At 45.9% G+C, this 23271-nt stretch overlaps 1 protein-coding gene and 1 long non-coding RNA gene across 3 annotated transcripts in view; one reads left to right on the top strand and one right to left on the bottom strand.

The window, feature by feature from the left end:
- Positions 1 to 15356, top strand: part of PARM1 (prostate androgen-regulated mucin-like protein 1) — a 100130-nt gene extending 84774 nt beyond the window's left edge. For both annotated transcript variants that reach the window (XM_081812275.1, XM_081812277.1), the window contains one exon: positions 11392 to 15356. In XM_081812275.1, coding sequence (XP_081668401.1) covers positions 11392 to 11498 — 107 coding nt within the window. In that variant the 3' untranslated portion in view covers positions 11499 to 15356. The remainder of the gene's footprint in view (positions 1 to 11391) is intronic.
- A 5701-nt stretch (positions 15357 to 21057) lies between these two features.
- Positions 21058 to 23271, bottom strand: part of LOC115943270 (uncharacterized) — an 85948-nt gene continuing 83734 nt past the window's right edge. The window contains exon 4 of the long non-coding RNA XR_014142993.1: positions 21058 to 22007. This is a non-coding gene — a long non-coding RNA (uncharacterized LOC115943270). The remainder of the gene's footprint in view (positions 22008 to 23271) is intronic.

Below are 23271 nucleotides of genomic sequence, written 5' to 3'. Positions count from 1 at the left end.
CTCGATACCAGGCCTCCAGGATCATGACCTGAGCCGAAGGCAGTCACTTAACCAACTGAGCCACCCAGGCGCCCCTGTACTTAGAATTAAATTCTAACCCCCCAGCTTGGCCCTCAAGGTCATTCATGGAGCCTGTCCTACCTCTTCTCACTCATCACTTCTCACTCTCCATCTGAACCACCGAGTCGCAGTCACACAGGCTTTCTGTCCGATTCTTAGAACGTGCCAGGCTCTTTTTCTCTCCAGGCCCTTGGCTCTTGCGCGACCCTGTCTCTGAAGGCTTTTCTTCTAGCTCTTTCTCATGCAAGGTTTTCACATCACATCCTCCAGAAGACTTCCCTTCCAGTTTGGTGCCTCATTACTTTTGTTCTGGCTACCACCACTGTTCATTATTTTATTCATTGTTTTATATATTTGTTTACTTGTTTATTGTCTCTTTTCCCCACACAAAAAATGCTAAGCTCCATGAGGACCCAGACTTTGTGAGCACAACACTGGGTGCAAAGATGCTCAATAAACTGAATAAGTAAAGAACGTGTTTATCATCTCTGCCGCACATTCCCTTTGCTGCCCTCTCTCATCTCTTCTGCTCACCCCAGCCCCAACCAACACCCACCAGGAACCCCTCCCATGCTCTTTCCCTTTTACCTCCCTCCATCTTTTGTTCTAAATTGTGCACCAGCTCAATCTAATGATGGTGTCAAGTCTGAGAATGCCGCGTGATATCACCAGTATCTAAGGTACAAGGAACAGGAAAGCCAGGTTTCAAAGAGAAATTGGAATTAAAGGGCCAGCGTTACCTGTATCTAAAAGCCTTTATGAAAGCATCCTTGTCTCCTTCATTGTTTAAAACATCTCTTTTCTCCACTAAGTCTGTATTTCCTTGACCAAAAATTAATTTTATGAATTATATCTTACTAAATGGTACACTTTTCAGTCCATTTCATTACTAGTTTATCACTGCAGATACGCTGTTTTCATTAGGAGTTAAATTGGCTCTTATGAGCTAGTCTGGAACCCTCATTCCCACTTTGTGTTGGGGTGGGAGGAGGCAAAAGTGGAACTTACGGATAAACTTTAGAATCACTCTGCAGTCACAGTGGTGAGTTTCTGAAGGGCTGGGTCACAAAAAATATGACCTCCACTGAAATGTGGAGTGGAATAGAAATGCTTTCGTCTTGCCACACACTTGCCAAAAATGATCTTCGTCTTGACTCCAGGCAAGAATTCAGGTTTACCATCTCAAACCACTGCCTAATCTACAGGCAGTCTAGAACAGTGGTTAAGAATTCAGACTCCTTGGGGCGCCTGGGTGGCTCAGTCAGTTAAGCATCTTGCCTTGGGCTCAGGTCATGATCTCGGGGTCCTGGGATCGAGCCCCGCATCAGGCTCCCTGCTCAGGGGGGAGTCTGCCTCTCCCCCTGCCTCTCACTTATTCTCTATCTCTCTCTCTCTCTCAAATAAATAAATAAAATCTTAAAAAAAAAAAAAAAAAAAAGAATTCAACTCCAGAAACCAGGAGGCCTCAGTTGGAATCCAAGCTCTACCAGTTTTCAGCAGGTTCTAGTGTGACCTGAGCATGTCACAGAGCTTCACTAAACTTCACTTCTCCTTCCTGTGTAAGATGGGGGCCATAATATTTACTTGGTAGCATTGTTGGGAAAATTAATGGACACTGCTTCCCAAGTACATAGCACGGCCATCAGCATCAGCATCATCAAAGAGGTCACCGAGGAGGAAGGGCCCCCAGGAAAACAGTTGCTTGACAGTTACTGAGTGTTAGCTATGTGCCAGGCCCTCCTCTGAGCACTGGGGTCCCACCAGTGAAGTGACACAATCCTGCCATCACAAAACATACTGTATTTGGAATATTTTGTTAGCAGGTCATTAAAATCGGTTCTAATGAGTGCTGATTAAAATTGCATAACGTTTTATTTTAAAAATTTAAAGAGTGTTTTCTCTAGGCATTCTCAACACCAGATAAATTCAGTGAATGATTAAGATGAAGTAGTCACTGTTTCTCTCCCCCATATAGGTCCTCCCTCTTAAATGTAGAAAGGCCCCAGGGGGATAAGTTTAAGGTTGTTATTTTTCTTTGGGACTATAAATTTAAGGATGGATAAAGTGACCAGACCCCTGTTTAGAAACCCCCTAAGGAAAGCCCCTTTCTGCTGCTCTGATAATTATTTTGGCAAAATGATAACATAAGGAGGTTAAGAGCCCTCACGAATATTAAGGCTATGCCAAAACCCTTTCGAGTGTTATTTTGCCAGATTCTTGGAAAGCCCCACTTATCATTCATCAAAAATACATCTGGATCAATTGACAAATATGTGGGGGGGGGGTGTGTGCGTGCGCGTGCATGTGTACCTAGGGTTAGGTTTTCCCTTGGCTGCAAGTTTATTGCATTCCTATCATCCCAGACTTCTGAGAACAGTAACATGACAAGAGGTCTGTCTTCTGTGGTCCTTCAGCTCACTTGGCTGGAGCAGCAAGTGACTGAAATCACAACCCAGGAGGGAACCATTTCTGGCCTGCAGCCAGTGGGCTATCAGCCTGGCCCAGCCAGGGTCCCTACAAATGCAAAAGAAGAGTCTGCTTCAAAGGGCAGCCCCACAACCAGGAGAAGAGCATGTCTTGTAAGCTCTGCTAACTGGCTCAGTCGGTTCACCTTTTCCCAAATCCTGATTCCCTCTGAAGGCATCGGCCGCCTCCACCATCTACTTCCACACTCCTATTCTTCCGGGACCTGTGACCCCTAGTTCTGTCACAATATCCCCTGCCTAGAGAACCACCTCCTTCTGTCACTAAGCCACTGTTGGAAGTGACTTATAAACACGAACTGCCCTGAGCCTCCCGGGGCTCTTCTCCATCAGCGACCCCACATCTTCACTGGCGGTGGTGTGGCGGGGAGGGAGGAGAGCGGGCTTTGCGGTCAGGTTTAACACGGACCCTTCTCCTCACTGGTTAGGGGGCCTTGGGCAAATTATAATCTCCCTGATCCTTAATTTCTTCATCTGCAAAAATAGAGTGGATAACACCTCTCAAGGTTGTTTTGAAGATGAAATGGAGTAATGAAGATAGAGCACCTGGTGGTTAAGAACATGTACTCTAAGCAAATTTATTAATCACTGTGATCAGTTTTATAGTTCTATGAGTATAACTATATATAACTGTGTTAGTATTACGGTACTAACTCAGGTTAGGTAATACTAATACCTAATTAATCCTATACCTAATACCGAACTCGGGATCATTACAAGGATTAAGTTATAATACAGATAAACATTCAGCGCCAGGTGCAAGGTGAGGGCGGAGGAGGGGCTAAAGCCTGTCATCGTAATTGTTGTTACAACAGTACTTACTACCTCGGTGCTCAATTAGATGGTCGCAGCGGACAGTCCCGTTCACTAGGCATCGGGGATTCAGAGAGGGGAGGGGAAGATGACACAGCAGCTCAGGTTTCTAACTATGCCCCGATGGGCAGATGTCCACATTCCCTTTGATGGTTTCGGTTGTGTTGTCTTCTGCACGCCTGTGAGGCTGCGTCCATGTTATAGGTTCGTAAGCAGAAACTACTTCTGAGCAGTCTTGATTCCAAGGCTTATTTGCAACTTGAAAAGAAAGCAAAAGCCCTGCCTGCCTCTTGCAGAAGGGTGTCTTTAATTCGTGCTGATTGAAGAATGAGGTAAGTCGGTTTTGTTTTTGTTTAAATGGGCTCAAGACTGTTCTGCCAGGAGATAATCCCCTGCGCGGGAGACGGTGTCTGCTATCGCCAGCAATGTGGATGCTGCTATAATTAGGTGTGGGTAACCCAGGAGGACAACACGGGCTGTTCCCGTCACAAAAATAAATGTGATCTTGATTTATAGACACAACAGGGCCTGGCTCGTAAGGCATTTTGTTAGAAGTCACCTGTTCTGCTTTAAGTCTTCCAGTGATTACATTTTATACAACTGGATGCCTTTTGGTTGGTGGTAGGTTTAACGAGTTAGCCCAGCCAACCATTAAGTCTAAGATCTTCTAGAATTTGTTACTGACGGGCTGACTTTTCAGATCAGCTTTTGGCATTCTGTAGGTCCAGCTGACTTGATTCGCTAGCTCAATGGTTCTGAAATGTTAATGTGCATAAGAATCAATGGGGGAGCTTATTATAAACACAGTTTCCTTTCAGGTGACAACTCGACAATGTTAGCAGCTTCTCCTGAATGTTCTCCTAAACCCAATTTAGTCATGTCCTAACTTATTTTGACAAAAATCCAAAAAAGGGGAAGATGCTTAGAGGTGATACTATACAAAAGCTTCATGAAGGAACTAGGTCTTAAAAGAAATTAAATGAAAATGAAATTCAGTTTAGTATCCTGGATTTTATCCGCAGGATGTGTCCACGCCTTATCTAGGCAAAGTTAGGTGCTCTTCTCTGCTAAACATTGGAAAAACAGCTTCGATGGGTATTGGACAGCTCGTTGTCATGTTCCAACTTAGCATACTTATGCTTAGCAATCAATTTTACCCACTTATAGGCCAATATCAGTCTGTGAAAACATGTGGGATTAGCAAATACCAGTCTACAGAAATGTTTATCATTGAAAAAAATCTGTATTTATATCTGAACTCACTTACGTAACCCATTCATCACTTTTTCCCCTTCAAGTGTCTAGTGCGTTCCTCATGGCCATTGTCCCTGTTCACAGATCTGTCATCATGGGTCTTTAGAAGAAATACATTTCAAGACAGTCCCCCCCAAAAAACAAACAAACAAAAAATCACCGTTTCCTGGGTGTGGTCCCCATAGGTTCCGATGCAGTGTGGCAGCTCACAGGTGAGGACAATGCTGCAGGCTGTGAAAACCATACTTTGAGTAACCCTGATCTACCTCTGTCCGCCAACACTCCCAACACACACACTGTAGATACGGTATCCCCAGTACCGTATCTTGGCTACTTTGGACATGCTGATCCCCCTGCTAGAGGTGTTTGGTTCGTCTCTTTTTTTAATCTGGCTAATTCCAAATTGTCTAGCGTGAAAGAGATGCTCTCCGGGAAGCCTCCTCCCCACCATCTCCACGGGGAGCCCCTTACCACAAGCTTCTCCTTTGTATGACTCAGTTCCCTATCCTGGACTCACTGCCTTCTTTGTCAGTCTGCTCCACTAGAAGGATAAAAAGCCCCTCGCAATACCATTCATTCCTGGAGGAGTGAATGATTCTGGGTAGCAAAATTTGGGGTACAGCAGCAGTGTTCATTTATTCCAAATAGGGGAAAATGGGGTTTAGAGAAGGGGGAGCTTGTGGGAATCTGTTAAAACCATATACTTTCATTAGTTACCTCATGACTCTGAACTTCTTTACAAATAAACAGGTGTTTCAATATGTGGGCCTCTTCTGTGATGAGTGTCTGCCAGGATGATACTGGCAGATAATTTTAAAATAGAAAACAAACAAATTTCATCTACTCCTTCAAAGTAAAGGTGATTATTTATAGATAAATTCAAAAGTAACTGCTCTTTAAAAGAAACCCAGACTGTGGACAGAAGACCTTGAAAATGAATGATTGGAATGTTTCCATCGTTGGGATTTGGGTACAAAGACAGGACTGATAGGTTTCCTAAGTTACGATACTCATTCTGCCACCGACTTGCTACAGTCGCTGTAAATTCACCCCTAATGGTCACAGCTTTCTTAGCCTCAAAACGTCGCTGATCGTGTTCCTTTCCTAGTTTGGACAAATGTGACATGGCTATATAAGATGTCACTATCAAGGGAAGCGGGGTGAAGGGCATATGGGAATTCTTTGTACCATCTTTGCAATTTTTCTATAAATCTAAAATCATTCCCATAATTAAATAATTTACTTTGAAACAATTATAGTTCAGTAGCTATCACACAGATATGTTGTTTGCTGCTTCCTCAGAGCCTCTGCGCTTTCTGTTCTCTCTGGATGGTTTACCTCAGGCATCCACGTGGCTCATCCCACACTTCTTTCACCTGTCTGTTCAAATGTCATTTTAGTGAGACTTTTTTCTGATCACCATATTCCTAAGGACAATCCCCACCTCCCATGCGGAACTCCTCATTCCCCTCTGTTGCTCTGCTGTCCTCTACTGCACAGATTACCTTCCGCCATATTATTTTTCATGTCTTATCTGTTGTGCCTGCCCCCACTGGAACGTAAGGTCCCTTAGGACAGGGGTTTTGGGGGCGCCTGGGTGGCTCAGTCGGTTAAGCGGCTGCCTTCGGCTCAGGTCATGATCCTGGGGTCCTGGGTTGGAGCCCCACGTCCAGCTCCCTGCTCAGCGGACAGCCTGCTTCTCCCTCTCCCTCTGCCTGCCACTTTGCCTACTTGTGCTCTCTCTCTCTAGCTCTCTGTCAAATAAATAAATAAAATCTTAAAAAAAAAAAAAAAAAGGACAGGGGTTTTGGTCTGTTTAGCTCACTGAAGTATCTCCCAGCCCCCGAATAGGGCCTAACAGACTGTAAGGTTTCAGTGTATCTTTAAATGAAAGGAACCAGGCAGGGAAATGACAGAGAAAGCAAGCCACCCAACAGAAACAAAGGAGACCATGGCAACTACCAAACTGGCTTCGCAAATGGATGATAAGAGTCTGAAGGCTTAATTACCAGTGACTAATGAGCTGTACGTTAGGCTGTGTTTTCCCAGCACTAAGCCATATCTTTTTCATCTTTATGCCCCTCCTTCTTAGCACATAATAAGCGCTCACAATTGAATGGCAAGACTCACTTGACTCAAGAGGAGACAACTTGGGGGGTGTCACAATAAGCAAAGCTGGAGCCTAGAGGGAGATCGGGGCTTGACCCTTGTAAAGGAGAAGACATTTTCTCAAACAAGTGTGTGTCGACACAAGGGAAGTAAGACACTTCATTCATTTTCTTTTCTTTTTTTTTTAAAGATTTTATTTATTTGACAGAGAGAGACACAGCGAGAGAGAGAACACAAGCAGGGGGAGTAGGAGAGGGAGAAGCAGGCTTCCCACTGAGCAGGGAGCCCGACGCAGGGCTCTATCCCAGGACCCTGGGATCATGACCTGAGCCAAAGGCAGACGCTTAATGACTGAACCCCCCAGGCGTCCTTCATTCATTTTCAAAGACGTTTGGGTTCCATTAAGTATCGATGCTGCAGTTATCTTAAAATAGGTACCATTGTGCAGTTGTGGGGAAGGCCTCCAACCGCAGATGTCTTCACTGCATGTCCCAGTTGTCACAGGCCATCAGCAATTAGGGACAAGGTGAGTAGGAAGGGCTGCTTCCTGTTAGAGCAAAGCCATTTGAGAAGGAAGCCATGAGGCCAGGGCTTGACACAAATCACTCCCTATTTTGTTCCCCCAGGTTCTGCTTTTAGCTCACGAACCCATACGGTAGCAGCAGCATGGGGCTCACAGCACAGAACCATTGATTAACTGTGAACTCTGTGCTGAGGGCTTTCAAGCCACATCATTGCCTCAGAGAAATGCAGAATTCTCTTTCCTCTTGGCAATAATTAAGGTCAAAATGATGGCTCTGACCCTTTGTACTCTTTAGCAATATTTTCACCCGGCCCCAGTTATATTACGCAGTGAATTGCCCCAGACCGTACGAATCCCTGCTGGTATCGACCAAGCAAACCCTGTCTATGCTATTTATGTGTACCTGATGTGAGCCCGCATCATCAAGTATTTACGAAAGAACCACTGCCTCAAGAGCAACGTGTGAGATGTTCTGAGAATTCAAAGAAAAGTCAGAGGCAGCCTGCCCCCAAGAGGTTTACCATCTATGGGAGCCGCGGCGCAGCGAAGAGGAAACGTAGCTATGTTGGATGGTGCCAGTCTTGACAAAGAAATTGAGTAGACAAAACTGTTCTGATCTGATGATGATGCCATTCATACCGACTGCTCTTCCAAGGGAAATGAGATGAAGCAGTGTTTCAGAAGAGAGCCGGGAGACCCAGATTTCAGTACCAGCTCTGCCTTTAAGTCATGTGCACACAGGCATCTAGATTCCTCGCGCCCCACTTTCCTTATCTCGAGGGTGAGGTTGTTTGCCCCTCGTGGACTCCACAAGTACCAATCTGAAAACCGCTCCATCGCCATCTAAGACATGCATGATTTAAGAAGTTCTGACCTAGAGAGACAGTTTAAAAGGATCATTAGTTATTCTCCTTTTTTTAATTTTTTAATTTTTTATTTTTTTATTATCATGCTCAGTTCGCCAGCATATAGTACATCACTAGTTTTTCATGTAGTGTTCAGTGATTCATTAGTTGCATGTAACACCCAGTGCTCATCACATCACATGCCCTCCTTAGTGCCCATCACCCTGTCACCCTATCCCTCCACCCACCTCCCTTCTGAAACTCTCAGTTTGTTTCCCGGAGTCCAGAGTCTCTTATTCTCCTCTTAACTCACACACACACACACACACACACACACACAAATGTGTTTATCTTCCTCTCTTTACAGTATGAGAGGATTGATGCAAACCTGGCTTGCATCCCAGCACACCCAGTTCTTCTTGCTTAGGCTCAATAATATATTAAAACAAGCCCTCCAGCTTCAGTACATTCCCAAATAGGGCTTATCTATAGCTTTTGCTTCACTTTCCTCAGTTATTGGTATTGTGCTCAACTCCCTGTACATTCCAACAAGAAGGCAAAGAAAAATGAAAGTAAAGATCCCCCCTTTCCTTTCATTTTTCTAGTATTCGTATAGTGAACGTCTCTTATAATACAGCAGATTCAGGTATAGCTCTGATCAAATAGTCTTGCCCGGACAAACTGTAAGCAGGAAAACCCAACGACCAAGAAAGTTTTAATCCTCTGACCCCACTCCAGCATAATGCTTTAAAAAAAATGCAAATACTAATATAAGAAACTGGTTTTCTAACTGTGCCCGTAGTGTGGTTGCAGGAGTTCCTGATGGAAGGGAGGCTTGCTTTTCCCTCGGTGCCCTTTTCCACTCTTTGCAGATTGGCCCTGTGCTTGTGTAAGTTTCATTATAATAAAAATTAAAAAGCGGTACCGGCCAACATTTACTGTGCTTTTACTATGTGCTAAGGCTTTTATAGGCATTACCTCATTTAATCCTCCCACCAGCCCTAACACATTTTAAGTTTCTCCAATTTATAGATGGAGAAACGGGGGATTACAAACATATTCGAGGACATACATCTGTTGACCCAACTGATACTTCTTGGGGATAAAATTATATGATAGATAATAAAATGCTGCGAGAAGTTATATTACCATACAAAGGCGAGGCAGGAGTACCCTATCAATAAAGGAACAGGTTTATTAGGTAGCTGTTGGCCAGGCTTGCAATGGTAAGTCATGCTAAAATTTAGGCTTGGCTCCAGTCATACAATCCCCAGGTTTTTACTTGTTCATTCTCTAGCTTCCATTGCTCAACCATCCTGTTGAAGGATTTGCTTGAGGCTGGAGGTGTTAAATGTGGGGGAGGTGTTGGCGATGCGTGGCCAGTGACCTTGTTTACCAAAACTGGCCTCCCCTCTTCCCGGCGATCAGAAGGTCAGTGGTGTATTATCTGTGGTCTCTGTCCTTCTCACACCCACGGAAATAAGTGGGCCTTAAGGGCAAACAAAGCATATTGTGGAACATCCTCAAATGTCCAGGTGCACAGCTGGGCCAGCTGAGCCAGCCCGCAGAAATTTGAGGACTAAGAATCTAAAACCAACTCAGCAAGGGCCTGATGCTTTGCAACAGATCATCTCTTTTCAAGTATCTGGCATATGAGAAGCAAGCTTCAGAAGAACAACAGCAGTTATTTTAACAACAGATAGAAGTGTAACAAATGCTTTTTGTGCCTTTCAGATTGTGTTTTCGTTTTGTTCAGGTTTCATATCGAGTTGAGACAATAATTAGGGGGCGTGGGCCCATTTGTCATTACTATATATAGCAGACGTGATCTCCAGTGGTAAGGTGTAATCATTCACACACGAACATGAACCTGAGAGCCATTCTATGTTCATTTTGTGATGTTCTCCTCATCCTGACAGTACTTTTAGCCATACAATGACTACAGTCCTCTCTGGGAAACTCCCATCTTGTGAACAGATTGGCTTTTGGGGATTTTTTTTTTTCCAATCACTGTTTCTTCCGCAAACATTTATTAAGGACTTACTATGTGCTAGATATTCTTCTAGGCATTGGAGATAGTGCCAAGAACAAACAAAGCCGTCACATCATCCATACTTAGAGTTTAGTCAGGGAAGGTGGCAATCACAAAATAAACAAGTAAATTATATAGTATGTTAGAAGGTGATGAGTACTTTGAGAAAATGAAGCCAGGAATGCTGGGAGTGGGGGGTGGAAGTTGCAAGTTAAACAGAGTTCCTGAGAGAGGCCTCACTGAGAAGGTGACATTCGTGCAAAGACTTGACAGAGGTGAAGGAAAGCGATCTGGAGGCCAGCTGTTCCAAGCTGAGGGAACAGTACATGCAAAGGCCCTGAGGCAAGAGTGTGCCAGACGTGATGGGGCGGAGCAAGGAGGTGTGGTTGGAGCAGAGGGAACAAGAAGGACTGGAATAGCAGCTGATGTGCTCAGAAAAATAACAGGGGCCAGATCCAGAGGGCTTTGCAAACCATCCTAATGATTTGGCTTTTACTCTGTGAGATAAGGAGCCACTCCATGGTTTTAAACAGAGGAGCGAGAACTATCTGATTTCAGTTTCTTACAGAAACTCACTGTCACTAATTGTGAGACAGGTTCACAGAACAACCAGTCAAAGCCTGTTAAACCCAAGTTGCCATTGAACTAAGGATGCTAATCAGACTCTGGGAAGCTCAGAGCACGGGATCTGGACCCAGGAGGTGAGAATCTGACTCATAGCTCACCGGGGTAACTTGGTGCACGTCAAATCAACAGCTCGGAGAGAGAACTTCTCCCTGTCAGAGAAATAAGCAAGCAATACCCGCCCATGGCCTTATTTTGAGGATCAAGTGAAAATGGAACACAGAAACACTGTGTAGGTTGTAAAACACGATATGCAGGTCAGGAGGGGTGGTTAGAGCAACAGTGGTTGTGGTGGCATCCTTATGATTCCTGGGAAAATTCAGTCCAGGACTGAAGTCAAATGCCAGGAATGCAACCTTCCCTTTGCTATTACTTCTTATTAAGGAGCCATAGGAATGGGTCCTCCTCCTTCTCCAGCACTAGAGGTCAAGTAGAGATCTCAATGGAAGGGGCCAGCTGGGCTCCCACGTGAGCAGTCCTAACTTCCAGGGGTCTGTAGACTGGGGCCTCCAGGGCTGGCAGGTGGAAGAATCGGGTCTCCCCTCCTGCGGGCCCCGGAAGCCTCCCCCGCACAGGCTGCCAGCCATTCGGTTCCCCTCAGGCAGGCAACTTCTCCAGATAACCACAGCTCTCTGCTCCCCCCACCAGGCATTCCTCCTACGGAAGGCTTTTGGATGATCATGACTACGGATCCTGGGGCAACTACAACAATCCTCTGTACGACGACTCCTAACAAAGGAACGTGGCCGGGATGAGGAAGAACTGTTGTTTATTTATAAAGTGCTTTCCCAGTAGAATTAATACAAGTACCTGATATGCATTGAGCGACAATCTCTTAAGCCCTGTTTCATTGGTTTGTTTGGTTTTCCTCCCTCTCCTCTGGCTGCTATAACTTCCCCTTTCTGCAAAAAGAATCATTGTTTAAAGGTGAGTGGAGGCTTCTTTGCAGCTGAAATGGGCCAGCCTGGAGCCGGACCACCGTGGTGGAAGCTTCCATACCCGCTGCAGGATCCACCTTAAGAGGGACTGAGGGCCAGGGATCGAGTCGTTCCATCGGGGGCTACTTTTAGGGGAACTTTTTGTTGGTGGTATTTCTCAAACTTTTCAGTTAGGAAATTACATTCAATCTCAATGAGGGGAAAGGAAATGAGTACTGGGAGGACTTCCCCTTCAGGCGAGGGCGCAGGGGATGCTCCGATTCCTTTTTAATCTCTGTTTGTATCTGCCAGGATCCCTGCTTGGCTTTGCGAGTGGGATCCCGGCTTCTTAACTGCCCAGTTAGTGGAAGAGAAAACCGGAAGGCACCCGGGGGAGGCCAGGAGGCCGAGGGACAGCTAGCATGTTGCTGTCAGATCGCAGCATGCCCTCTACCTGTTCTCCCCTCCAGGCTGCCCATCTCTGCTCTGCTCGGGATGCCCCTTCTGGTCAGCTGCAGCCGGCTGGCATCCGGCCTCGGGGGCTCTCCGCAGGAGAAGGCTGGGAGAGGAGTTTAGTTAGAGAAGAGAAAGGGGGAGGCGTGGGAGGGAGCGAGCGCTGGGGCAGTGGAGGAGGCTGGGAAGGGAGGGCACGGAGGTCCACCTGGGGGAAACGAGGAATCAGCCCCCAATAACTAACAGAGATATCCACTGCTCTGAGGAACCTCTAGAAAGAATCCTTGCTTTATACCCACAAAACAGCTAGCTCACTGCCTTACTGTCTGTTGGATAATGGCTGTAGACTGTTTTGTAAAAAACTGTGAAGGCATTAGTCTATCTGCGGTTGCTCAGTGAGGCATTTCCATAGGAAACAGACACCACGATTAATCCATTTATTCTTCCTGTTCACTTACCTTACTAATTCTGCCCTCTAATTAACGAACACTCCCAGGTACATGGTCTTCAAATCCTCGATCTCGAATTTTGAAAAAGAACTGATATTGTTTGCAGATGGCCATTTACTGCAGTGGGTATCAACCGGCAGACAATTTTGCTCCCCAACGTTAGCCATTTAAAAATGTCTCGTGTCATTTTTGAGTGTCACAACCTGGGGGTGCCACTAGTAGATAGAGGCCACGGACGCGCTGAACATCCTACAATGCACAAGACAGCCCACTACAACAAAGAATTGCCTGGCCCAAAATGTCGGTAGTGCTGAGTTTAAGAAACCCTGGTTTCATGAAATGCCCCTTGTGACAAAACAACACACTCCCAGCTTAGTAACATTTTTTATTTTTACCTAAATGAAATGATTTGTTAAATTGTTACCTAAGAAGTATTCAGTTTGTTGGCTGATGGGTTGTTTTGGCATGTGTGGTTGCCTTTTTATTTCTGTGTGTTCTCTAGATAGCTTTATTTCGTAGCTAGAACTCTATCCTCCCGAAACACCTGATGTTAGTAACCGGCATCTTGTGTCCTGATTGGAGTAGGAAACTTCACGGATTAGGAAGCATCCATTGGGTCCTGATTCGGAATACATTCTCTTGTCCTACAGTGTCCTACAGTGTCATAAAGAACTTGAAACTGGATCAATTTTTATTTCTAAACTTGGACTTGCTGCCATGGCTGTTCTCAGAAATCTGACCCTCAGCTCAACCTATCACTCGCTGTGGTCCAGCAAAGTACTGACATGAAGACCACTGTTGCCATGCTGTTCGGAGATGCTAGGAGCTGTGCTGCTCTCCACAGCCTGCCTTCCCACACTCTGAAATTATTCCTAAACTCCTTACATATCAAAGGAGAATGAGCAAGCCCCAGAGGTACTTTACAACAGGACCAGGTAATGAGAAGTAGGCTGTCAGGAAATCTGATTAGCTCTGATTATTAAAAAACAGACAAACAAAATGGACATTCTCAGAAAAATGGCCAGGGATGACCCATGTTGCCCCCTCCGGCTGTGCCGGGCCTGATTGTCTCTCTTCCCTATCCTCCCCCCTTTATACAGCCTGTAGGCCTTCAGTTTAGCAAAGGACAATTCAATAAAAACAGGACATCCCTTTATTTTCTCCCTTGGCCACAAACATTTTGACAAAATGTCCATGAAACAGCTAGCTTTAGAGCGTTGCTCTCCTGGATACTGCTCCTATTATGACCACAGACTCAGTAAGCATCTTCCCTTACCAGAGTCTTCTGTTGTGCAAGAGCACCTGATGGGTTTGTTGCTCCTGTTAACTTCCAAATCCTTATGGCAAAGAGAGGGATCTGGGCCTAAAGCAAATGTATTCAGCAAGGTGACAGCTTCCCATAAAAAAACTCTAACCCTCCTTGTCATGGCAGTATAAAATACCTCCAGGGTGAACCTTATTTTGCCAAGTACTTTTTTTCTGAGTTGGCCAAAGAATTTGAACTGTATTCAACACATGTTGCTTGAAACACACACACACACACACCTGAAATACATGCTGATATTTGATGTCAGGGAGATATTCTGTCCAGGTCTGCGCAAGGGAAATTGCTCCAGTGGATCTAAAAAACAACCACTTTCATCCAGGAATAGGACTAGTCATAAAGTGATAGACTGTCAGAGCAGGAAGGAGGCAAGCAGCCTCTTCTAGACCATAGATTGCAAATGATGAAGAGTGGGATTCAACTTTGTTTTCTTTTCTCTTGGCCCCAGTGAAGTCTCCTGCCCTCCCTGGATGCCTGTCTTCATTTCTTAAATGAGGGTGATGCTTTCATATTGACCTCACCCCATGCTACCTCACAAATGTGTTGTGAGGATTCATGAAACGATGTCTACAGTGTTTTCAGTTTCTGGAGAGAAATATTTATAGACATCTTAAGTATTACATAGGTATATAAGTGATCTCAGTTTCAGTTTCTTGTTTGTAGTTATACTGGTGTGTTGTTCTGACTTAAATCTATAAAACAACAGCCGTATCTTGGCCACATCAGGCAGCTGTCCCAGCTCTGAGCTACCCCCCAGTGCATCTGACTGCAGGGTGAACCATGCCTGGGACCAGGAGAATGGTTTCCATCTCCAAATGAAAAGATGTCCCAGGACCTAGGTCTCACAGACTATCGAGTTAGGATCCAGAAGGTTAGGGTAATATAGGAAGGATACCTGAGCACTGATAGCAGTAGGCCTCTGGCCTTCACCATCCTGAAGTCTTCTGAGTTCTTTGTGGAGTTGATTTTGGTTTGATGTCATCCGTTTGCCCTTCATCTTGCTTGCAAGGGTGCACGGTTCAATCCCTCACGTATGGGAAATGAATTTTGCAACTGCGCCGTGTTGATTTGCACGTTGGATTCACCCTCTTTGCCTTTAACCTCTTTTTGGCAAACGAATGTACCATTTCAACTTTGATTTTAAAAGTGCTAGTTGGTACTGCTAAGAGTGGTAACCGAGAGACCAACGCCACATTGCTTTCTCGGGGTGAGTTAGCCAACATCATCTAACGATGGAAAGATGTGCAACTTCTTTGATATTTGATGTCATTGTATCTACATTTGTTGTAAGACATATTGCATACTAATTATATCGATTAAAGTTGTTAAAAGCTTGCACCTGACAGTGGTGACTCACATTTTGATATGTTTTGTTATTCAGGACATTCAGTTGATATGCTCCTATTAAGTACCTTTGACTTGTTCTTAAAGAAAATCTATCCCCCATCAATAAATAATATTTTCTGCACAGCGGGAAGGTCTCTCTGATCTCAAAACAGAATTGAAGGGTGTCAGAAATGAAGAAACTTTCCAAGCCGTCATTTTGCTCTTAACAATACATCATGTCTTCTAAAATAATTGTAAAAATAAACACTTTGATTCAATAAGTAGGCAGGGGTACAAAACCAAGTCATATTAAGGCATATCGGCATTAGTAGTACATCTGATACCCGCTTGTTTAATTCTCCTTCAAAAAATTAAGTTCATCATACCCATCCTGACAGTTAAAATAGCAAGCAATTTCAATCATTCGGAACATAATATCAACCCTCGGGAGCTAACCAAAGATTATTCTGATTCAGAAGAAAAGAGCAACGATAAAACCCATGCATTTTGCAACACAGGGGAGGAATGGAAGCACCTGCAAGCTAGAGCGAGGTGATATGATGATTTGAAAACTTGAGGTCAGATTTAATAAGTTTAGGTGCCTGGTGTCCAGTGACACAGCATGGAGGATTGACTGGAAAGAGTCAAGAGGAAGAAAGAGGACCAGACGTGAAACAGACCCTTTCCTGATGATGATCCAGTCATCTCTGGAGGCCCTCCAAGGGCACAGAGGCAAGTAGCAACTCCATTATTCCAAGCTTGCCTGAACACAAATCGGTTAGAAAGCACTTCAAATGTGCATGGAAAGAAAAGGCCTAATGATAATGTGTAGGGTTTACCTATTACGAATTATTGGGTCCAAAACAATATATTTTCCTACCCTGTAGCTTTTCCAAGTCAGATCATAGTATGTTTCAAGGATTTAGTAACCTCGCTGCCATCTTTTACTCTCCTAAAGGTCGGCAGTACTCACCAATCGCTGGCTATATTTTGATTTTTGTCAGAAAGCGTCGAGATTGAAAAGTACTGAACAGATTGGGGGACAAAGCCTGTGAGAGGTATGCGCTCTCCTCTGAAAGGATCTAAACTTTGGCAAGTACAGAATGGGCTCCATTTACTGCACTAAAGCAGCATTAATTAGTTTGACTCAAGAAATGCATTGCGTTTCTATTTTAAGCAAGATACTGAATATTTACTATAAAACAGGAGGAATATAGTATCCAGTAGGAACTTTGGGTGCCTGCGGGCATTGCCTGATGCCATCCTGCATCAACGTCATGGTCACTACACTCTCTCCATGTTACAGGTAGGGAAACTGAGGTTCCACGATATGAAACGCACTCCGGTGCGTACTGAATCCTCCTATGGACTCCGTATCGAATAAGATGGGCCCTGCTCGCCACATATTTACAGCTGAGTCAGCGGCAGAGGTGGCATTCCAAGCAGGTCTGTCTGTCACCAAAGCCCTGGGTTATTTTCCACTCGAGGGACTGGTTTCTGGTCTAAGTATAACCCAGTGCTCACACCTTCTACTAAAATGGGATCTTCCACCTCTTGCCAAGTCTCCCCTCAGCTATTTTAGGTGATCTCAAGGGGGTCTGGCATGCGGCCCAGAGCAAGCCCGGTCGGCTCCCAGGCACATGTCCCCTGCCAGGCACTGTTACCTTCCTGCCAGTTCACGCGGCCCTGCTGGGCTGTGTTCTCTGCCAAGGAAGAGGCTGCCTCCACCTCCCCCACTCTGTTAGAGCACCAGCACAGGCCCCCCTGCCTCCCCGGGTTGAGTGAAAACCTCTCCTAGCTTCCACCTGCAGCCTCCCCACTCCCCGTAGGAGACCGGTGTGAGCCCCCAGCAGCCTGGACTAGAGATTCTGTCCTCGGAATCTCTTCCCCTCTTGCCCTAAGGTTCCATTATTTCAAGAACGGGTCTTTCCTTGGTATCCTAACAATAATGATAGCTTATTCTCAGCTAACACTCACTATGAGCCAGATCCTGTTCCGAGCACTTTACCTGGATTAACATCCCTAGGAGGTAGATACTATTAATGCAGTATCCCCACTGTACAGATGAAAAAACTAAGGGCTGAGGATGTAGAGACTTGCCCAAGGTCACGCAGCTCCCAAGTGCTGGGGCAGAATTCAAGTGCCAGCAGTCAGACTCGAGAGCCTGTGCTCTCCATCACCTCCACAGAGCCCCCACTCGGTGCCAGGGGTTCCTGCACATCCGCTCAGCCTGCCGTCAGACAGGCTCGTCTGTGTCTGAACTCCGTGTGGCCACGGCTGGGCACCGAGCGCAGAAGCGAGCTCCCTCCCTGAAGGAAGGCTTCTGGCGTGGCCGACTCTGTGCTGCTTCTGTCTAGATTCTGGCGCTTCCAGACAAGGTCGCCCACCCGACAGCCCCCAGCTCGACAGCAGGCAACTCCAGGCTGACCCGTCCCTTGTCACCAGACCCACACAGTAGCTGTGGTGAGAGTGCAGAACACTCTCATGTTCTCCCACTAGCCACGCCTGCCTTGGCACGGGGACAGAATTCACTGCAACCAACACTGCTGGGCAAAGTGCTGAAAAGTTCTAGCCCGTCAGAAGCCAGGGGTTGTCAGGTGATGTGAGAGACAAATGCATGCCTCCGCACCACCACATTGAGGCCTGCAACTGCATCCATCAGGGAAAACCAAAAAACACTTCTCCGTGTATTTCTGGAATATATATTAAAAGCTTAATACAAAGCAAAGGATTTCACGTAGAAATCAGAGTCTCACATGGACTTTTTGCGAGCGGGAAGAGAAGTGGGTAGGGGAACCAGAGCAGGTAACTGCTGAAAGCTGGGAAGCTGCCACCATCTCAGGCTCCAGCAGTGAGGTGGGGCTGGGGAGTGGTGGGGTCCTCAAGAGCTCACTGGGGGCCACAGCTGCCCCCACACCTGCCTGCGATGGTTTTGGGGGAATGGCTTTCCCTGTTTTCCATCTTTCCTATATCACTGGAGAACTTCCCATGGGCCAGCTCCAGCCCATGGGAAGGGAAAGGGAATTGGAAGAAATGCAATTTCTGGCTTCCCCCCTGGTTTGCCAAGGAGACCTTAGGCAACGTGGGAAGGATGCTGAGCAGCAAATAAGTGAGCACAGTCCACCCTCACTCCTCCAAGATTAGAACTTCCCCAAAAGGAAAATAAACAACATCATTTTATCCCTAAGGTGATGCAACTGTCCCTTACACAACTGAGGGTACACTCACCTGCCCCCTAAAAAGAAAGACCAAGACACGGAATATGCCCTGTGTGGCTTCAGCTCTGGGAACATTCACTCCTAGTCCAGATGCAATCTTCCTTTGATATCCAGCAACTTAAATGCCCAATTATAGGGTTCACCACCTTATATTGGATAAAGGTGGGGGGATGAAGAAAGAGAGAAGAGGAACTGATGAATACAAATACCTATATATATATACATACGCATATATGTATCAAATTGAGGAAGAGAATATGCATAATTACAAAAAGACTTCCTTTCTGCAACTGATCAGGAGACAGCATTGGTATTGAGAATTTCCTTCTTCTGCTAGCCTGTGCATTTTCCTTTGTCCTCAGCCACATCTCATCTGGACATGGTTCTTTACGTGGCAGGGTGACTCAGACCTTCTGCCGAAATGTGAGGAAAGCTTGGGGACTGGAAAAGCAAAGAGAGCTACTGAACTGGATACCACAAATAAATGAACATGAGAGAGAGATGCCCACATGGTACCTAAGTGCCAAATACTCTCCCTTCCCTACTTCCATTGCTCTTTCCTCTCTCCGTTCCCATCCCTCCAGCCCACCTCATCCACCCCCACTAAACAGAAGAAGAAAAAAAGTAGGGTAGAGAAGAGGTTCAAAACCATTCTCAGCACTTAGCTTGCTGCATGCAGAGCCCTGGGTCATTCCACACCCCCATCCACCCACCAATTCCCCCAGCTCCTCATCTCTGCTTGGGATCTTCTGAAGACAACGGTGCGTTCTTCAGAAAGCCAGAACTTGATAAAAGACCTGCTCGGGAGTGTGGGGGGCAGTAAGAGCAAAGGTTTCCTTGCATTCATTCACTTTCAACATAGAAGTCCCATGGGCCATTCCACATCCTCCCAACTCCCCCATTCCTCTCCTCCCGTGAGGAAGTGCCTGGCTGCAGATGGTCTTGCTGAGCCATGATTACAAGCTCTGGGGCTGATATGCAATGAATTGAAATACATTTAACTTACAGGATGAGTAAGCCCCAGTGGCAATTAATCTCAAATCCTGAGGCCCGGGGGCTGCTTGAGGGACTGTGCTCTCTCCTTCTGAACAGCCATTTCTGGAAAGCAGCCAAGCTCACTAAGCAGCCCTAATCATGGGGGCACAGCCTTGAAGCATTTGCCTGGCCCCTGCCAAGGGCACCCAGCAATACCTGGCTGCTGGACTCTTCTCCTCCAGAGTGGAGAGGCCGGATTCTACGTCTGTCTCCCATAGGCCGGTTTCAGCGCCCCCCATGAGTTCAGGTAAACTAACTCACTCCTCGGGGACCAACATCCTGAGCTATCCAGGGAGCTGACAGGTGGCTCTTCAGCTAAAAAAAGGCAAACCATTCGGGGTGCCCGGGTGGCACAGTAGGTTAAGCATCTGTCTTCAGCTCAGGTCATGATCCCGGGGTCCTGGGGTGGATCCCAGGCTCCTTGCTCTGCGGGGAGCCTGCTTCTCCCTCTGCCTGCCACTCCCCCTGCTTTTGCTCTCTCTCTCTCTCTCTCATAAGTAAATAAGCAAACAAACAAATAATATCTTTAAAAAAAAAAAAAAAGGCAAATCATTCTTTCCTAGCCTCCATAATTTCCTGCAAACTGAGGCAGCTGGTTCCTTGGAGAGTAACAGGCTCTCAATCCAAGCATAGTCAAAACCATGGACAAAGGCTAGAGATTCTGCTTTGCATCCTTCCCCTCTCAGTGCCTTCTCTATGCTTAGGACACTAGCTGTAAGAAGGGAGGGGGGCAGTGGGAAACCCAGGCTGCTACCTGACAGAGGCATTATGGGACTAGGGGCCAACTGGGAAGCACTTGTTCATGGACAGCCTCACTGTTTGCTCGATTAAAGGCCCCATGGATTCCACTAAGGAGCAGACTGTGTGGAATGGTAGCATTGAAAGCAAAAATTTCATTCATTCATTTATTTACCATTCAACAAACAGTCTTCATTTATACATTCTAGATGTATAAACAAGTGAAACAAAACATGATCCCTAAGATAATATTCATCTTCAAAATGCTTTCAGTCTACAAATAAAACAGGCTAAAACTAAAACTGGGACTCGGCACAGAGTGATGGGTACCTTGGTAACGTGCAGGGGACACTGGAAGCGTGGAAGAGGATGTAGTAAAAAGATCGGCAAGTGTCCTGACAAGTTTAGTTTCATCTTCTTTATTCCCAGATGTCTCTCTGATCCTCATTCCGCCACCATCTGCCTAATCCATTCCCTGGATCTGAACTTGCCCTCTGGGCTATTCCTTTGAAGATCCATCCTTTGCCATCAGTCCCAGATTTTCTCTTAGAAATTTACTTTGTTCCTCCAACTGACATTTGAGCCAAGGGTACTGGCTTCTGCCCACACTGGTCACACCCAGATCAGCCCTTGCTTCCAGGGTTTGTCGTGGCCCAGGGATGCCTCGGCTGGAACTTGCTATTGTGTCTCTCACTACAGAAAGAAAGCAGGAGAGTGAGGAGGGGGCACGGAGAGAGAATATCATCCTCTCCTCATCTTGCCACATTTCCTATGGTCATAATTCCCTAAGGATCACCAGGGCGTTTAACTGGTTTTCCTGACTATGTCCTCTGATGGAAGAGAGAAGAAGGAGAGAAGGGAAATGACATTTGTTGAATGCCTGTGATGTGCCTACACCATTTGGAAGATTGTTAGGTCTTTTTAGAGACCAGAAAACTGAGGCTCGGGAAGGTTAGGAGCCTCAGTTAGAATTGTTACACAGCTAGTAAGAGGTGAAGTCTTGATCTCAGTGCTGGACCTTCTTACTCCAAAGCCCATGTTCTATCTAGAATGATGATGCTTCTCAAACTTTAATGTGCATGTAACTCATTGGGAATCTCATTAAAACACGGCTTCTGATTCAGAGGTAGAGGATGAGGGGTGAACATCCGCATTTGTAATAAACTCCCGGCTGGTGCTGATGCCAGGGGTTCCCCATTGCCCCCTGATTTTGAGCAGTAAGTACTCATAATCCCAGGCAACACCCAAGGGCCTGCCAGCAGGCCCTTCTCAATAGGGCTGATAACACCACCTCTTACCCACGGGCAGCGAAGTGTGGCAGCATCTTTTGGTTTTGGTTCTTAGTTGTTGCTATGACTGGTGGAGTTATGAGCATTTCATATCTGGGAGTCAAGGATGCCACAAATCCTTCAGTGTATGCAATAATCCAGGGTTGATTTTCTTGGGACAGTCGTACACAGCATAGATTGTCTCACCTAAAATTCTCAAAGCATCTTCATCAAGGAACCCTGAGCAGCAGCTGGTGGGGGGCAGTGGAGGGCGCACACTACTGTCATATGCGATCCCTCTGGCTGCCTTATCCTGTTCTCCGCGGTTGGAAACATCAGCTCCGCCCCGCAGTTGCTCTGCTCCGCACCGTCTTCACCAACGGCCGCTCTAGAGCATATCACTGCACATGCGCGTGCGGGTGGATGCCTTGCTTCCTGGGACTCCAGCATTTCGGCAGAAAAGATGGTCCAAGAGGGCCGCATCCGAGAGAGGTATGTTCACATATTTCTTGGCACCCCCCAAGGGCACAGGGATGCTGCTATGACACAAACGTGGACATTTTAGGAAAGCATGCTGGCTGGCTGATAAATTCATATTTTGCATTCCATGACAATTTCAGAAGGTATTTCTTGAGAAGGTGGGAGAGGAGCTGACATCTACTAAGCCTCTGCTATGTGCCAGGAACTGGACAGATGCTTTACGAGTATTATTTCACTGCAGCTGTGGCATGGAATAGATATTACAAACTCAGACTCTGGAGCTCGAGTGTCTGGGTTTGAATCTCACCTCAGCTACTTACCAGTTGTGTTACCTTGAAAACAATATTTAATCTCTCTCATTCCCTCAGTTACTTCATCTGTAAAATGAGGATCAGAATGGTATCTGCCTCATTAGCCTTTTACAAAAGTTAGATGAACTAATACCTGAAGAGCACAAAGCATAGATTAAAGACATAAAAGCATATGCTCGCTAAACAGAATCACCATATAAGTTATTTTTACAGATTTTACAGATGGGGAAACTGAGATACTCAAGATCACATAGCTACAATGTGGTACAAGCTGTCTGATCAATCATAATAAAAACTATTATTCACTGAGGGGTGCCTGGGTGGCTCAGTCAGTTAAGCGTCTGACCTTTGGTTTCCACTCAGGTCATGATTTCATGATTTCAGGGTTGTGAGACTGAGCCCCACATGGGGCTACACGCTGAGCGTGGAGCCTGCTTAAGATTCTCTTTCTTTCTCCCTCTGCCCCTCCCCCACTGCTTGTGTGCTCTCTCTTTTTCTCTAAAAACTAAAAATAAAAGATAAAATAAAAAAATAAAATGCCAAATACTAATCATAAAAAGAAAAACCTCTCGCTTTAGATACACACTTTGACAAACATATATTTAAAATCCAAAACCAGGGGCGCCTGGGTGGCTCAGTCATTAAGCATCTGCCTTCGGCTCAGGTCATGATCCCAAGGTCCTGGGATCGAGCCCCACATCGGGCTCCCTGCTTGGCGGGAAGCCTGCTTCTCCCTCTCCCACTCCCCCTACTTGTGTTCCCTCTCTCGCTGTGTCTCTCTCTGTCAAATAAATAAAATCTTTAAAAAATAAAAATAAATAAATAAAATATAAAACCAGGGGCGCCTGGGTGTCTCAGTCATTAAGTGTCTGCCTTCGGCTCAGGTCATGATCCCAGGGTCCTGGGATCGAGCCCCGCATCAGGCTCCCTGCTTGGCGGGAAGCCTGCTTCTCCTTCTCCCACTCCCCCTGCTTGTGTTCCTGCTCTCACTATCTCTCTGTCAAATAAA

The sequence above is a fragment of the Leptonychotes weddellii genome, chromosome 2, assembly GCF_054177405.1.
Source record: "Leptonychotes weddellii isolate Sample4059 chromosome 2, ASM5417740v2, whole genome shotgun sequence".
Taxonomy (NCBI): Eukaryota; Metazoa; Chordata; class Mammalia; order Carnivora; family Phocidae; genus Leptonychotes; species Leptonychotes weddellii.
This window is presented reverse-complemented; position numbering and strand designations above follow the sequence as displayed.